Source organism: Lynx rufus, unplaced genomic scaffold (assembly GCF_022079265.1).
Source record: "Lynx rufus isolate CCGP_SWC_20201006 ecotype Redwood Valley unplaced genomic scaffold, mLynRuf1.p SCAF_2, whole genome shotgun sequence".
In the NCBI taxonomy this organism is placed as follows: domain Eukaryota; kingdom Metazoa; phylum Chordata; class Mammalia; order Carnivora; family Felidae; genus Lynx; species Lynx rufus.
The window spans coordinates 168,613,325-168,631,378 of NW_025814834.1; the positions used below are offsets into that span (position 1 = coordinate 168,613,325).

The 18,054-nt window shown below is 40.2% G+C and overlaps 1 protein-coding gene across 4 annotated transcripts in view; it reads right to left on the minus strand.

The window, feature by feature from the left end:
* The window catches only part of DNAJC6 (DnaJ heat shock protein family (Hsp40) member C6), a 148,740-nt gene that overhangs the window by 45,954 nt on the left and 84,732 nt on the right, over positions 1-18,054 (minus strand). For all 4 annotated transcript variants that reach the window (XM_047084990.1, XM_047084988.1, XM_047084987.1 and 1 more), the window contains exons 2-4: positions 1,702-1,852; positions 543-592; positions 295-443 (exon numbers count right to left, since the gene is read on the minus strand). In XM_047084990.1, the coding sequence (XP_046940946.1) occupies positions 295-443; positions 543-592; positions 1,702-1,835 (333 nt within the window). In that variant the 5' untranslated portion in view covers positions 1,836-1,852. The remainder of the gene's footprint in view (positions 1-294; positions 444-542; positions 593-1,701; positions 1,853-18,054) is intronic.

The following is an 18,054-nucleotide window of genomic DNA, read 5'->3' on the forward strand; positions in this document are numbered from 1 at the left end:
GAGCCTCAGAGCAATGTGCCCTAACAACTAAGCAAACAGCCACAAGTGATTTGAGACCCCAAATTATATGGTATCTCATTGACAGATAAACTTTTCCTGCAAATGTCCTCACCCAAGGAAAATCTTCAAAATATTTTGTAGCAGCCTAATAAATACTTCGTGGCTAGAAGTGTCCAGAGTGTATAGTTTATCAGCTTTGTGTGTCTGAGGACAAATGCTTTGAGGATATCTCTTAAAGGGAAAAATACCCTGTTACATCTTCAACCATGGCATCCCAGTGCTAAAACTCCTTACCCTGCTGTGAAACTTGGCAGTTCGATAAGACTTGGGTGACAGATTGTACACCGTGTAGTGGTCAAGATGTCTGGAATCCAAAAAGCTTCGGATGTCATCCACCTGATTCCTGAATCCTATGTCAACGTTGTCCAGAGGAAAGGACATCACTAGGAGGGATCACAGAGAGAGAATATCGGTTAAATGGGTATGCTGTTGCAATGAGCAGCAACTGAAAGCTGAGCTGTTAATAAACATGAGAAACTTACCAATAATTCTGGAGGTAACATAAGTAAAGTCTAAATCTCCCTTCGTGTAGCTAAAAGCAAGACAGGAAAGGGTGCTCATTAAAGTGATCCAAATATGCCAGGATATCCCCCTCTCGATCACTTGCCCATCATGACTTGGACACTTCATCCAGTAGGCGTTTTTACTTAGCTCAAGGCCTTCTCTCTAACAAAGGATAATTGTTGAGAGAAGCAACCCATACCCTCAGGAGCGTAAATCTACCACTCCAACTGATGTACCCCAATACCCTTTGTAGGTGACACTTCCTGAACAGAATCAAGCTCAGAATAGAAAACAGTGCTTATTCATTAACACTGATTATTCCAGCCTCTTTGCCTGCTTGAACATCTCCTGTAAGTGTGAACAGTGAGAGGGTAGGTAAGGAAGTGATGGAGAAACAACAAGGGATATCTTTTCTCTGTCCACCAGGCCCTGGTTGGCAATTGCTGGTAAGGGATAAATTTTGCCTTTGAACAAAGATTAAAATCTTGATTAATCTTTTGGGCTTGACATTTGAATTTATGATTCAAAACTGCATATTACAACCTAAAGTGATCTTAGAATTTTCTAATACCTAAGAATAAAATAGAATTCATATGCCCTGCTTGTAAGAATTTTCATACAGCAGAAGGGTAGAAAATGTCTTCCACTAAACAAGATTCAAAGAGCTACTAAGATACAAAAAATAAATGTTTCCATTATAATCCAATGAGTATTTTTCAGATTGCATGTGCATTATTATCTCATTTAACTTCTCATTTAATTCTCAAACCAACCAAAGATATGAATCCTACCAGAGTATAAAAGTCAAGCTCAGAGAGGTTAATTAAATTGCCTAGATCACATGGTTAACAAGGGCAGATAATGCATTAGAACCCAGGATGCTGGATTCAAAAGACAGGGATGGAAACCAGTATATTTTAATATAAAAATGCACTGAGTCCTCCTGGCCTATGCTTGTAGCTTCTGAAGGCCTCAACTTTATGGCTTCAGTGACATTGCTTGGTTGATCAGATTCCATGCAATTATATCACAAAATTGACAGTCCTTGAGCCAGAAAATCAGTTGGCTGGTAACCAGGTAACCAGATCCTTTGGAGGCACGGAGGTCCATTAACTTAACTGGGAAGAATGAACATACCTGGTAACAGATTGTATAACTCTGGAAGATGTGTCTTTGAGGGTGTCTTTCAAGTTGTCCTTTAAGTTACTGAAGAGCCTCCCTGCACCTCCTTTCACCATGTCGAAGAGACCTCCCCCATAGCTGGGCTCCATGTCTGGGGATGAGGCACCTGCCAATGAAAAACAGAAATGGAGCTGATACACAGACTACACGATCTCTCTTCATTCCCATAACATACGCAGACCAGGAAAGATATTCCTGTAAGTTATGCTCGCTCTCAGAACTTACTGACTCTGGGTTACTGCAGTGCTGCTGGGCCTGGGAGACCAAGGGAAGCGCTTTGCTAAGTCTCATTTTTTAACATGAATATTAGAAAAAATGTAATTGTCCATGTGGCCTTCATTATACTTCTCTGAGACAACGCCCACATCAGAGGAAGAGCAGCTTAGCTTAGAAGTGTGTGCAGGGGCCTCCTCTGCCCTGCGAGGGAGTTGAATGTGTTAGAAGATTCATCTCATGCCTCTCCCGCTAAGTCATTCTTCACGTCCATCATGGAAAATAACCTCTCAGGGGCCTTTTAACAGTTTTTAGATGCATGGTGATCATCAGTATTATTTATCAAGTATTTCAGTTTTTCATTCCTTACAGCTTCACAAAATTGTACCTTCTGGTCCCTTGTGGTTAGCTCAACCTTGGCACCATTGACATTTAGAGCCAAATACCTCTTTGCTATGGGGGTGGGGATGCCCAGTACATTGTAGAGTATTTAGCAGCATCCCTGGCTCCTAGTCACTAGATAGCACCAGTAGCACCCCACTGCCACCAACTGGGACAACCTAAATTGTCTCCAGACATTGGCACATATCCCCTGGAAGGCAAAACTACCCCTGGTTGAAAACCACCACTCTAGTCTGTGATATGTCAGTGAAGGTAGGTACTGTGTGTCACTCAGGATACAGCACTTAACTGTGAGTGTGAAACTCCCCATAGTTCTCATTCCCTCTCTGTGTTTCTGTCCCTGTCTCTCTCTTTCTTTGCCCTAGCGACTGGCAAGGTTTGAGATCATGGCTGCTCTGTCCAGGACTCCCAGGTCCTGGAATAGGAAACTGTGTGGCAGAGCTCCCAGCTGACCTTCAATGAACATGCAGGATGAGTGATGACCAACCCTTTATTATTAGAAGCACCCCCATTCCATTTTGGGAATGTTCCTCATCATAACACAACTTAGCTTCAAAGGCTGATACAGGAAGAAAGAAGGAACCTGCATAGAGGAAGCTAATGTAAACAATGGCCAGGTAGCCTCTTCAGCCTAGCAGTCAAGAGCAGGAGTCATTCTCAGCTGGGTTCTGGCTCAGCCTTGCTACTCCTGTGTGACCTTGGGAAGGAAGTAACAGTCTTTTTTTTTTTTTTAAGTTTATTTATTTATTTGGAGAGAGAGAGCAGGGGAGGGACAGAGAGAGAGAGAGAGAGAGAGAGAGAGAGAAAACAGAGAATCCCCAGTAGGCTCTGCACTGCCAGGGCTTGAACTCACAAACTGTGAGATCATGACCTCAGCTGAAATCAAGGGTCAGAGGCTTAACTGACTGAGCCACCCAGACACCCTGGAAGTAACAGTCTTTATAAGCCTCTTTCTTCCTGACTCTAAAATTGGGATAAAAATAGTGCCTTCTTCATAGGGAAAGGTTAAATAAGTGCATATAAAACTATTAGCATAGAACCTAATATATTTAGGGGCCAACAGACTGCAGCTAACTATTATTATGTCACACCCTGAAATTCTTATGTTATTTTAATCATTATTCACTTTTCAACTATATGATGACATCTCTTCTTTTTTAAAAATTGTAATATTTATTTACTTTATTTTAAACTGTAATATTTATAATGGACTTTAAAATATGTTAAGGAGGGGGGTGGTGCCTGGGTGGCTCAGTCAGTTAAGCCTCTGATTCTTGATTTCAGCTCAGGTCATGATCCCAGGGTCACAGGACCAAGCCCCACCTCAGGCTCTGCACTGGGCATGGAGCCTGCTTGAGAGTCTCTCTCCTCCTCTCCCTTGCCCCTCCCCCACTTACACTCATGCTCTCTTTCTCCCTCTCAAATAAAAAATAAATAAAATATTTTAAGAAGACAGATTTCATCTTAAGTGTTCATATAAAAAAAATACTTCACAAGGAGATTTTTGGAGATTGTGGTAATAGTATCGTAAGTATACACACATATTTAAAGTCATCAAAATGTATACATTAAATGTGTGTAATTTTTATATATCAACTACACCTCAATAAAGCTAGAAAAAAATAAATTGGAAGAAAAAGGAAAGTTGGAGGAGGAATCTATAGATCAAAATGTATTAAGAGACAAATCAGCCAATGGGCACCTGGGTGGCTCAATTGGTTGGTTGAGCATCCAACTTCAGCTCAGGTTGTGATCTCACTGTCGGTGTGTTTGAGCCCCGCATTGGGCTCTGTGCTAATAGCTCAGTGCCTGAAGCCTGTTTCAGATTCTGTGTCTCTCTCTCTCTGCCCCTCCCCCACTCATGCTCATGCTCTCTCTCTCTCTCTCTCTCTGTCAAAAATAAATAAACATTAAAAAAATTTTTTTAAAAAGATCAGATCTTGTTTGGAACTTAATCCAAACAAACTATAAAAAATTAATCACATTTATGGGGCGACTGGAATTTGAGCACTTCCTGAGTATTTGATATTAAAGATTTATTGTTACTTTTTTAGGGGTAATAATACTGTAGTTATGTTCAACAACAGTCTTCACTTACCAGAATAAATACTGAAACATTTATAAATGAAAAATTGCAATATCTAAGGTTTTTTTAATAAATAAAAGATAAAAGATTCGTGTAATGAGAACCATAATTACGAACGCTCATGTAACACTGAACTATCTACTAGGTATTATTCTAAGCATTTTACCAATATTTATTCATTTAATCCTCAAAGCATACCTGTGAAGAAGATATTATTTTCTTTCACAGATCAGAAAACTGAGGCAGAGAGCTTAAGAAACTTGTTCAAGGGTGCACAGCTAGTGAGTAAATGGTAGGGTTTGGATTTGAGCCTTAGGCAACCCTTCCAATCACATCCCTCTTTCATTCCCTAATACTATTCTGATTTTGATATGTATCATTCCAAATTTTTTTAAACATTTATTATATATGTAGTTATCCATAAGTAATATCCATATATTATCCATTAATAATATATTAATATTGTTTTCCATGTTTAAAGCTGTTTATAAATGGTTTTGTGTTTGCAATTTTCTTTCTTTCCTCACTATGATTTAAAATTATTCTATGATGGTGCTACCTGTAACTTTATCTCACTTAAAGTATGATCCATTACCCCACTGATGGACGGTCGGGTCATTTACTATAACAAACAATGTGGTTATGAACACATTGCCTTGATTATATACAGGAGATTCTCTCTAGGTTATATGTAGGAGTAGAATTTACTAGCAAGAAGGATATGCACATTTTCAGATTTCTAGATATTGACCAGTTATTTCCCAGAGTAGTCATATCAGTTTAAACTCTTACTAGTAGTGCTGTACAACACTTGGTTATTGTTTGACTTTATAATTTTACCAACCTGGTGAGTGTGAAGCAATATCTCATTTTGGTCTTGTTTTATGATTTTTCCCCAGTTAGCAAGTTGTGTATCTTTCACTGTGTTTATTGGCCAGGCAGCTGTTCTTTATATTTTTTTAAGCTCATTTACTTATTTTGAGAGAGAGTGTGAGTTAGGGAGGAGCAGAAAGATAGGGAGAGAAAGAATCCCAAGCAGGCTCCACACTGTCAGCATGGAGCCCAACACAGCGCTCGATCTCACGGACAGTGAGATCGTGACCTAAGCTGAAATCAAGAGTCAGATTTAACCAACTGAGCCACCCAGGCAGCCCCAGGCAGCTGTTCTTTAAATCATACTTCAGGTTCCCAATAAACTCTTATGTGCCATCTGAATAGCAATACATATACCTATAAATACTTGCTGACTATTGTGTACTTTCATCCTCATCACAAAAGCCATTAATGCCTAAGTCACCATTAGGCATCTGCTTGAAAATACGGCTCTATTAGAAATTGCAAAGAACAATCGATGCTGGTGAATAAACAAACAAGTGGACACATGGACAAATATGAATGATGTCTACCACTAACTGAGTTCCCCTATGTACAGGAACTCTGGACTTTTTTGTTAGCACAATTTCACATAGTGGGAAAGAGGTAGAATGTTTATTATCCCCATTTTATAGATGAAGAAATGAACTCTCAAAGAAAGGAGGCAACTGTCCTAAAATCTCAGCTGACTAGTGGCAAAGCCAGGGATTCAAAGCCAGATCTGCACAATCCAAAGCCCGGGCTACTTCTACTATCTCCCACTATTTTACAGCTTCATAGCAGCTCCGTTCTAACAGCTGTACTTGGGGTGGTCTTTACCTGCCTTACACACAACCACCCCTCCCCTGTTCCTTGCCCTCCTCCACCTCCCGCCTGTATGCCTTTCATCTGGCTGTCCTCGGCAGCAGATGTCCCCACAATAAACACTCCCATAAATCACGGCATCTGTCAGACCAACCAAACCAATCTCATTATTTAGGCAGACAGCCTGTGTCGCCCCCACTGCTTCACGGCCCTAAATAAAATGCCAGCAATTGATCTGATGGGCAGCCCCACAGATTAGGACTATAACTACAGATCAGAGAATGTCCTCCTGGGTTCTGTTTCTCTATGACATAGAGCATATTATTTCCCTTTAAACACATCCTCACATAAAAAATCTGTACTGTGTTTTCATTTTAAATATATTGAGGATAGAGTGGTATAAAATGTTTGTAATTCCCCCATTTCCATCGAAAGTTTCTACTCCAGCCTGAATACCCTTGTTATATACCATTGTTCTAAGAGATGACACCAAATTGATTGTTCAGACCTCTCTTGGACTCTTTTTTTTTTCTTTTTAAATATAATTTATTGTTTTGTGCTGGAACAGAACTCCATGGTACCAACCCATTAAAAGATATAAATATCCTTGATCATCTAAAAATCAGACTCTCACCATCTCTAAGGCTGCACCCACTGTTGATTAGAACCTTAGAGCCCTGCAGAAACCAGACCCACTTGGCAGAATCTACCTGTAGCCTTTATATACCCATATTATATGTCAAATTAGGACACAAAAAAGAGAAGAAGGACGTTATCTGAATTTGCCCTAATGGTTCTTTTAGGTAGGTATTCTGGCTTTCCCTGATGAGCTACATGAGGGCCAGAAGAATAGATTCTCCAAAGGCTATGTAAGTCTCAGCTGAGAGAAAGCACAGAGGGGCTTCAAAAAAAATGACACAGTAGAGGGAAATGGTGAAATCAGAAAGTAATACACAGAAGGCAGAAGAAAAATAACGGCTGTTGCAGATCAGGGGTTGACCAACTATAGCTCATGGGTCAAATCCAGTCTGCTGCCTATTTTTGTACAGTCTGTGAAATAAGAATGGCTTTTACATTTTTATATGGTAGGAAAAAGTCAAAGGAGAAAATGTTTAATAAGGTGAATATTATTTGAAGGTCAAATCTCAGTATCGATAAGTAAAGTTTTATTACACTCATACATACAACCACACTCATTCCTTTACATACTGTCTGTGGCTGTTTTCATGCTACTATGGCAGAGTTGAGTCACTGTCACAGAGACCTCATGGTCCACAAAGTTAAAGTATTTATTATCTGGCACTTTTTAGAAAAAGTTTTCTAATCCCTGCACTAGCTGGTTGAAAATACTTGCATTCTGAGGAACCCAAACCTTGCCACCTCCAACATACTTCTAAATGCTATGACTAAATGGCAACTAGTGGGAAAACACCCTGAGTTTACTAAAGGTTCCTCAGGGATTTGTGGGTCTTAGAGGGTGGGAGGTGGCGAGGTTAGAGCTGATAGAGCATGAGAGTGCCATCCAAAGAGAAAGATCCAGGTCTGTGCCCGGAAGGCTCCAAGTAGATTCTTATTCTATGCTGTCTTGTCATTTTAAAATGTAAACCCACCAAAGACCAGCGCTAAAAAAAAACTGCACCCTGTCCCCGTGTCATTTCTAAGGATACACAAGTTTTTCCTAGGATTCCTAATTTAGGAGACAAGACACAGCATCCCAACTGCTCCCAAGTCATGGGAACTCACCACAGGTAGAATCTGAGTGGTTCTCCCTTGGAGAGTGAGTGACACAAAGCTTGTATCTCTTGGGAGAGAATCTCTGCTTCCCACTGGACTGTGAGTTAGCTATTTGTCTGTATTTATATCATGCTTCATTCCAAAAAATATTTGAGCTGGTTTAATACTTATTTGGAATAGAATATATTTTTAAAAAAAAATTTTTTTTTCAACGTTTATTTATTTTTGGGACAGAGAGAGACAGAGCATGAACGGGGGGAGGGGCAGAGAGAGAGGGAGACACAGAATCGGAAACAGGCTCCAGGCTCCGAGCCATCAGCCCAGAGCCTGACGCGGGGCTCGAACTCACGGACCGCGAGATCGTGACCTGGCTGAAGTCGGACGCTTAACCGACTGCGCCACCCAGGCGCCCCTAGAATATATTTTTAAGAAGACTAGCACAAGTGTTAAGGCTGGTCTTAACTGACTTTATGAAATAGGATAAGTAGGTGTGGCTACTTTTCATTAACATCTTAATGATTTGTCAGCCGTAAGAAAATACTATTATGAAAAGTATTATGAACTTCTTTATTCTATGTAACTTTTTTTGTTGTTGTAAAACTTATTAATGTAAATTATAGAAAATTTAGACCTGTATTATGTGCTAGAACAGAGCTCCATGGTACCAACCTATTAAAAGATACAAATATTTGATCATCTAAAAATCAGACTCTCACCATCTCCAAGGCTGCACGCGCTGTTCGTTAGAACCTGGAACATTCTCCGTGTATGCTCCTACTGCTCACATAAATATGTATCCATGGCACCCTAGGCTGCATACAACTTTGCTTAGTGGCCCCCAAGAAAGGAGGCTCCCCCATAAAGTACTGCCATCAAAAGAAAAGGATGGTATGCAAAGATTTAGCAAACCAGATATTCACTGAGGTATTGTTTATAAAGGCGAGAGACTATAAATAATGTACCTCTCCCACAGTAAGAGAAGTGGGTGAGCACCTCTAACAATGCCACAAAATTAGCTATTGAAACCACTTTGTAGAAAAGTACAGAGGCTTATGACAAAGAATTAAGTAAAAAACAAGCAAGATACAAAACACACAAAGTCAAATCTCATTTTTGCAAAAGAAGATTATTTGAGTTTAGAGAAAGAATTTAGACAATTCAATGAACATAAAATAAAAATAACAAGTCAAGCTTACTGAATGCCTACTAGGTATCAGGCACTAATCGAAATTCTTTATATTCACAACCACCCTATGAAGGAGATACCATTGCTGTCCCTATGTTCCACATGAGGAAACTGAAGCAAAGACACATCAGTGACCCACCCCAGGTCCCAGAGATAGTAAAGCCAGAATCTGTACCCAGGCAGGCTGCTCCATAGTCTAGGCTCTTAGCTGCTACATTTTCAAAATAATTACAGCAATGATATCTAAGTAAGAGAATGATAAGTGATGTTTTGTTGTTGTTGAACTAGAATGTCTAAATTTTCTATAATTCACATTAATAAGTTTTACAGCAAAAAAACAAGCTACATAAAATAAAGACAACAGCCAAATGCTATGCTGTTAAGCTTCAGTATGTCAGTCCTCAGTGGCTGTGGAGACCTCCATCCTCTGTGTACAATTCATCAGAGTTCATGGCCACAAAACGGTTTCTCAGCCCCGCCTGTAAGATGGAGGCCAACACTGTCCACAAGCCCTCAAAGAGCCCTGTGTGGAGCCTTCACTCTCCAAGTGGGATGGAAACTTGCCAGGAGTATCCTTCAGTACCTGATTTTTTTTCTAAGACCCAAGACCCTGCTTCATCAGGGTAGTAACTGTCTCAGCTCTGGTGAGAACACTCAAGCTAATCCAATACATCAGGACAGGAAAGAGATGGCAAAGGACCCTTGGCAAAATTGAAGTTCTTGGGCTATCAGCCTTTCTCATTAGGTCCTCTGAGCCTCCACAAAGACAATCCTGTAGAGCATCACCTTCTCAATTCTGGAACACCTCTGTCATCCAGGTCTAGTCATGTTGAGTTGTCATAGCGTTCAGCCCATTTGAGGGGTGACTGATAAACCTGAATTTTGACATGATGATCTATCTGTTCGTGTTCATGCTCCTTTTCACCAAGGGGACATGATTTTCTGTACTTATTTGTTATAATGCCACAAATGTCCTTTCCTACCTTCTACAAAGTTGGGACCTTGCAGAGATGCACTATTAGCTCCTATCCTAGGAAAACACTATTCCTTCTCCAGGACACTCAGCAAGAAGCAGAGAACCAGTGTCATCATCACAGAAGGCTTCATCCTTCCTTGTTTATAGCAGACTTTTCAGCTCTTGGCTTCCTGCAATTAGAGAAATGGATCACATAGGGGATAATAACTAGATCTACCATGAAAAAGCCCACTGCCCTGGCTTCCAGAATCAAAGGCTGCTTACACCTTATTCCTCTTACACCCTAGTTCAGGACAGCTTAGAAAAAAGCCTGACACTGGGGAGACAGGTCTTGACTGAACACTTCACTTTTCTACCTAAAAACTCTGTGGCCTTAAGCATGATATTGTACTCCTCTCAGACCTCTTCTCCCTCTGTAAATGGGAACAAATTGAGAACAAAAACTTTCCTACAGGTCTCATGGCATCAAAAGGATCAAGTGAGACCATGCATGTCAACATGATTTTTTTAAGTTTATTTATTTAAGTAATCTCTACACCCAACATGGGGCTCGAACTCATGACCCTAAGATCAAGAGGCACATTATCTACTGACTGAGCCAGCCCGGCACCCCCAATGTGATTTTTAAATAGTGAGATTTTCTAAAACAACCAGGAATTTTTATTTTAATTCTTAGAAATTCAGCTCTCATGTAAATGAGTCATTGGATTGCCTGCCACAAAATACACAAGAATCCAATTAAATATAGCAATTTCACAGAAAAATAAATAACTTTAAGCAAACAAAAAAAAACAAAAAAAACAATATTCCTTGTGCCAACAAGAGGCTAGGAAAGGAACAAAGCCACCACAGTCAAATATAGGCTTTAAGCAGCTAGACCTGGTTTGGATTCGACTTCTGCTACAGCTGGCTGTGTAGCCTGCAGAAGTTAAGCAACTAATAAAAGTCTTGGTTTCCTTATCTGTAAACGGAAAGCATTAAGAGAATATCACATAGGATTGTGGTGAGGACCATACAAGAAAGTTCTATAAGCCCTTAGCATACTGCCTGCTGTGTTGTATGCCCTTAGTAAATGATAGCTACCAGGCGGCTCTGGGGAATGGAAAGAATTAAGCGGTGAAAAAGGCTGTCTCCAGCAAAATTTCACAGGCTCAGCAAAAAAAGATCATGCCATTCAGTGTCAGGGTTGATAAAGCCAGACTGGACAACAAGGACAGAACCTCTTTCCAGAGCTTCAGATACAGCACATGTAAACTCCTCACTCGCAGTAGTTCGGTATCCTGAATGTTTAACAGAGGTGAACTTCTTCGTAGTTCTGGGGTTTCCTCATCTCATCTTGAAGTGATCTGGTGGCTGGTATGGGAAACTATTATGTGCTATGCTAATATCCAGGTTCACACAGATTCAGTGGTACTGGTTTTTGAAATACTGAAATACTTCCACACTATTTGGCACACAGTATGAACTATTAAAACTGTAAGTCACTGGGGCGCCTGGGTGGCGCAGTCGGTTAAGCGTCCGACTTCAGCCAGGTCACGATCTCGCGGTCCGTGAGTTCGAGCCCCGCGTCAGGCTCTGGGCGGATGGCTCAGAGCCTGGAGCCTGTTTCCGATTCTGTGTCTCCCTCTCTCTCTGCCCCTCCCCCGTTCATGCTCGCTCTCTCTCTGTCCCAAAAATAAATAAAAACGTTGAAAAAAAAAATTTTTTTTAAAAATAAAACTGTAAGTCACTTAGAAAACTACAAGTCACTGCACGGCAGCCATCCTAGACATGGACAGATCTGGCAGCTGCTTTAATGAGTGGGGGCAGAGGCCTGGGCATGTGCAGCACCTACTAGCAGTTCCAGAGAGCTCAGCGCTGGCAGGCACAGGCCACAGAACAGGTGGTGCCAACAATTCGGGCTTTGAGGGCCCAGACCATGTAGGAAGTGCTAGTATCCACCTGCATCACGGCCCTGACAAATCAATGGTACACCCAGCCCTTCTTTGACCGTAATAAGGTCCTGGGGCTCTTATGACAATCAAATTAATTGGGAAGCCGCTGGAAGGATCTGATGCCATTCCCTATGTCAAACAGCGGCTCAGCAATGGTGAATATTTAGCGACAGGGACACTCTAAAGAATGTCCAAAATCAACAACAAAGAAATGAAAATTAGAATGATTTGTGTAATAAATATTATCACCTGCTAAATAGCTATATGTGCCCATATTTGTTTAGAAAATAAAAGGGAGCTATACTTCCCCCCCCCAAGAGTCAGACGTTTGGCTGAGCCACCTAGACAGCCCAGACACTATCATCGTTTTTAAAAGGTCATGTATTAGAAAAAGGAACCTTCCTTCACTGTTGGTAGGAATGTAAACTGGTGCAGCCACTGTGGAAAAAGGTTTGAAGGGCCTCCCAAAAAATAGAACTACCATATGACACAGTAATTCCACTGATATTTACCCAAAGAATATGAAAACACTAATTCAAAAGGATACATGCACCTTTATGTTTATTGCAGCATTATCTGCAATAGCCAAATTATGGAAGCAGCCCAAGTGTCCACTGATAAATGAATGGATAAGGAAGATGTGGTATACAGACACAGTAGAATCTTAGCCATAAAAAAGAATGAAATCTTGCCCCTTGCAACAACATACATGGATCTAGAGAAGAGTGCTAAATTAAATGTCAGTTAGAGAAAGACCATATAGTTTCACTTATATGTGTAATTTAAGAAACAGAATAAAGAACAAAAGAGACAAAACCAAAAAACAGACTCTTAACTATAGAGAACAAACTGATGGTTACTAGAGTGGAGGTGGGGGGGGGGAGGATGGGTAAAACAGGTGAAGACCTATTAAGAGCACATTTATCTTGATGAGCACTGAACAATGTAGAGAAGTGTTGAATCACTATAACGTACACCTGAAACTAATATAACACTGTATGCTAACTAGACTGGAATTTTTTTAAAAGGCCGTCTATTAAACACATACTCCAGGCATTCTGCTGAGCAGTTTCCATAAACTATGGAGTTAGACCTTCACACTAAGCACAGTGGCAGGTAGGAGTCCCACTGAGGAAACTGAGGCTTTGGTGAAGTTTAGTCCCAGCCATGGCAGAATGAAATGGAACCCAAGTTTGGCTGGATCCAAACAAAGCCTCTGCTCTTATATACCTCCCATCCTGACATCTTTTAAAAGAACTTTGTCTCTCATGGCCCCATTCTCCCACCTCACTTTGGACCCCCATCCTAGAATTTAGGCAGTCTGACTTAAATAAGAATTATTTATGAGTGGGTCTGACCCACCACACTCAATCCCAATGATTCTGAGTCTTCAATAACACGGACAATATTTCACTTCTTTACAGCCCCCTAAAATCTTGGCACAATACCTGATACACAGAAGGCGCTTAATAAATGTATATGAAACCAGGCTGCTGTGGAATACAGGAATAAGAAAGAAGAAGGAAGGGGTGGCAAGAAAGACCAAGCAGCTCAACTTGGCAGAGACTTGGCCTTTGACTAAATGTAGACAGCAAATAAAACCAAATGCTTTTACTGTCCCCTCACACTTCTCTGAATTTCTGATTGCAGTACCGTATCTTCAAACACCCACTGAGCATTCTTGCCTGAGAGATGGGAATTTCATGAAACTCAACAAGAGCTTTACTGTATGGAAGGCTAATACTTAAAAAAAATTTTTTTAAAAAGGCCAAGGAGAAATTTTTATCTTCAGATAGATAAGGGGAGATAATTAAATAATCATCACTAGCTACTCTTTACCGAAAAAATCCAACATATAAAAGAAAGAATGATGAGAGAAGAAAGAATGAGAAATGCAATCAAAATGAAGACTACCATGAAACCAAAATTGACTTTGTGTAGAATAAAAGCAAGGCACAGGGTTGATGCTGGGGAAATTCCGGCTAAATGGATGTTAACACATTTTGTTCCGCATGGATCACTGGAATCAGGCTACAGCTGTCAGTCCAAATTCTATATACTCTCATATAAAACAACGGATACATGGATATTGCTTAATTTGATTCAACAAATATTTTAATTACGGTGTGCCAGAAAAAGAGATCTATGTGAAAGATTTTGTTTTATTACTCTCAAACACTTACTTGAACCAAATAAAGAGGTTCACCATTATGAAATAGTAACGATCAAATCTATTTAGCAAGATCAGAACCTCTAAAAGAACTCTGAAGAAATAGAAAGGGTTCTGCTTACCACATGGCCTCTCAACTCCAGGAAGTAAGGGGTTATCAATTTTTTTTCTCCCTTCTCTAACCAAAAGGTCAGAGCTAAAATTGCATTAAATGGACTATGACATTTCCCTTAATGACTAGCCTTCTTGTTGAGACAGAGAAAACATCCTCACTGTTATCTGACCCTGTCTGTGAGGGAGGACAGAGATAGCAAAGGACTGATGGCCTGCTTGAAGAATACTGCGAAGCAAAAGTCAAACAACACTGAAATCAACATTTCAGTTCTCCTTTTGGAAAGAGGGAAGACAACAGAAATCTCAAAAGGTGGCTTAGAGAATTCTAACAGTCCTCCCAAATAACCCCCAGATATTCATAGAATCTTAGAAAAGCATTGTTTGCTGTTCAAATGCAGCTGTAAGATGAGTTTCTCAACCCCTTTCCTTCCATGAGGCTGTCTCATCTTAGCCCCTCCTGGATAGAGATCCTGGAGTTCCCACTGCAAGTGGACTTCTTAAACAAAGATCCAACCATTGTTCTCCAGAGGTACAGCAACTATCGTAGATGGATATTGTCTGTTGTTTACAAAATCAGGGTCGATGTGTATATACTACACACTACACAAAACACACACGTATGTCACACATAGCCAAAGGAACCTTACTACAATCTAAGCGCTAGGCTAGGAACGTACACTCTCCCACGCAATACTGAGAGATATTTTTGCTCTTGTTTTTCAGATAAGAAAATGTGTCTCAAAGAGGCATTTTCATTCACAGAGGGTTACTCAGCTAGGGTATACAAATGTTTATCTAATGACAATACCCATGCTTTTTTCATTTCATCAGAACATAAGTGGAAGTCCTGCTTGGGCCATGAAAGGAAGCAAGTTACACTCATATTTCAGTACTCAATGGGATATTAGCAATGTATTCCCATGCCTCAAATAGATATATCAGAAAGACAAAATGATTTTCTCCAAACACCATTACAATTAACTTAAAAAAAAAACAGCTTTGTTGACATATATAAAATTGAAATACAATGAACTTCACATATTTAAAATGTAAACATTCAATAAGTTTTTGATGTATATGTGTGTGGATGTACACACATGCACACACACACACACACACACCACCACCACACACCCCTTTAGCTCTAAAGCTTATGTCCCCATTGCCATATACTTGAATAGCATCCAGACTGTCTGGAAAAAGATAAGGAATCACCACAAAATACTATCCTTGGTCCCATAGGATTATCTGCCTTGCCATGGCCATTCTCTTCTCAAGTGCAGTGCTGTAGTAAGAAGTAGGGAGGGAAGCATGCTCAATTATTCAGGACAAGTCAGAGTGAGAACTCTATGCCTAACCATGTAGCACAGAGCTCAAGGGAGGGATCAACTAATCTGCAGGATAAAGAATCCTGGGGTTTTAGAGCTGGAAGTACAACTGCTCAAGAAATTTTCTTTTGCATGTGTGTACGTGATGGTGAGGTTGAAAGAAAGGGAGGGAAAGGGGGAAAAAGGTATGAGACAGAGGATGTGAATTTCAGTTTCTGAAGGTTTTCATTCAGATTTAAATATATATATCGTATATATGTTATATATATAACTTTTTGTTATATTGCATTTTCTTATACAGCATATAAAATACATGTTATATTGTATTTTGTTATATAACATACATAATATACATATATAATTACATAATAACGTAAGATGTATGTAATACAGAGGTCAGTCATATTCAACATGGAAAATTTAGGTACACGCAAGGACACATATCCAGAGCATTAGAAAAAGAATAGATGGCTAAAAAATGAGGATAGGATGGGGAGGAAAAAAAAAGAAATCTAGAATCTAGAATCAAACCAGAGAGGCATCCGTGCAGTTTAAAGACCACAAAGCAGTATGATTAATTCACTTCTCTGCACCCGAGGTCCACTAAAACAAAAACAAAACAAACAAACAAACAAAAAACAAACACAGAATTAAAGCAGAGGGGAAAATAAGAAAACAAATAAGGGTAACCACTGTTAACATTTTGGAGAACCGTGTATCCTTACATTTTTACGTTCTACATTTTTATGTACATGCACACATACATATTGTATGTTCTGTATACACATACACAGAAGTAAGCTCATACTATCTGCATTTTGGGACCGTCATTTTTTCCACTTAACACTGAAACATAGTCTTGAAGTCATTAATGTGTTTTTCTCTAATATCTCTCATAGAGCTGCACCAGAATTGTTAACTGCTTGTCTCTTGCTCAGACTCACCAAATATTATTTATATATATACATATAAAGTGGACAGGAGTTCAGAAGTGCTTATGCCCAGCTTGAAGAGAGGGATGCTCGTCACTGGAAGTAGGAAAGAAGAAGGCTTTATGGAAGATGTGGTATTTGATTTGCAGTTTGGGTGGAAACGGGCTAAAGGGACATAGATAAAAAGGAAGGGGATCTTAACTGGGCACCAATTATAACAGACCTGGGGAACCACACTAAGAGCACAAAGACACGGGTATCCCAGCGTCCACCAAACAGGTGAGGAAGCAAGGGGCACTGTGAGATGGTGAGTAACGTATCTGAGGCAAGTCCTGGAACGGGGACATCCTGCAGGGAGCTGGGAGGATGTGGAGGGCGTGCAGAGGCAGAGGGAGGAGAGACTGGGTAGGGGGGTGGGGGGTGGTGCTGAGATCCCAGAATACTTGAAGGTCAAGCTAAAGAGCAAGAACTTTTACCTGCTCTCTGTATAGCTGCTTATGGAATCTGGTCCTCACACTTACATAACAAATGATAAAAAATGGTTATCAGCAGATGGCCAAGAAGCTGTTCCCAGAGCAGATTAATATTGCCTCAGACAAGTGGAATCCCCCAGGGATAGCACATCCTTTAGGACATATTTCAAAAGCCATAATTCTGTCTGAGGGCACCTGAAGGAAATTTCAGAGCAGTACCTCCGGCACCTAATTATCAAATAAATGTGTTAGTGGGAACCTCTGTAGTTAAGTCGTGCCAAGCATAAAGATGCTCAAATGAGGCTAACGTGAACTCAGAGTAAGGACACATCTAAATGCTAACTAAATAGAGAATGCAGAAACATTCTGAAGGTGAATCCTGGGACAAACAAAAGACAAAACAAAACAAAGCAAAAAAAAAAAAAAAGGCAAAGAAACAAAACCAAACCACAGCAAGCATTGGGAAGAACATCTGTTACCGAAGGGCAAAAAAACCCACAACCCTTCTGTCTCACTACTGTCAAGGACAAAGCACCTGGCATGGAATTGGCTTGTGGAGACCTTCTCATAAAGGTCTGACCACTCCCCTCTCGTGTAGGAAAACCAAACACTGCAAATTCAATCAAAGGCAATGACAGGGCTTGGCTTCCAGTACTTGGACAGACCTGGGTCTGGACTTGGCACACAGCAGATGTGAGCTAAATCTCAAGAGCACACGCTTACCTATTAGACAGTAGGTTGGTTCCAAACCTCTCTTTGGACCTTCTGCTTTCAAAAAATGGCCCTCTATGTGCTACTTATCCCAAAGAGTGTCAACCCAACAATAAGCACTCCTAGAGAACAAGGAAAGAGGAAGAAGCATTTGGTACAAATGATGTGACTGAAAGGAGCTAAGCTTTTGCAAATCTGGATTCATGACACTGACCTTCCTTACTTCCTGTGTAACAATAGGCAGACTAATTAATCTCTCTAAACCCCAGTTTCCTCAACTGTAAAAGGGAGCAGATAGTATCTTCCTTCAATTTGTGTTATGAGGTTTAAATGAGATAATGACATTATGTCATAAAAGCATCTGTCACTTGG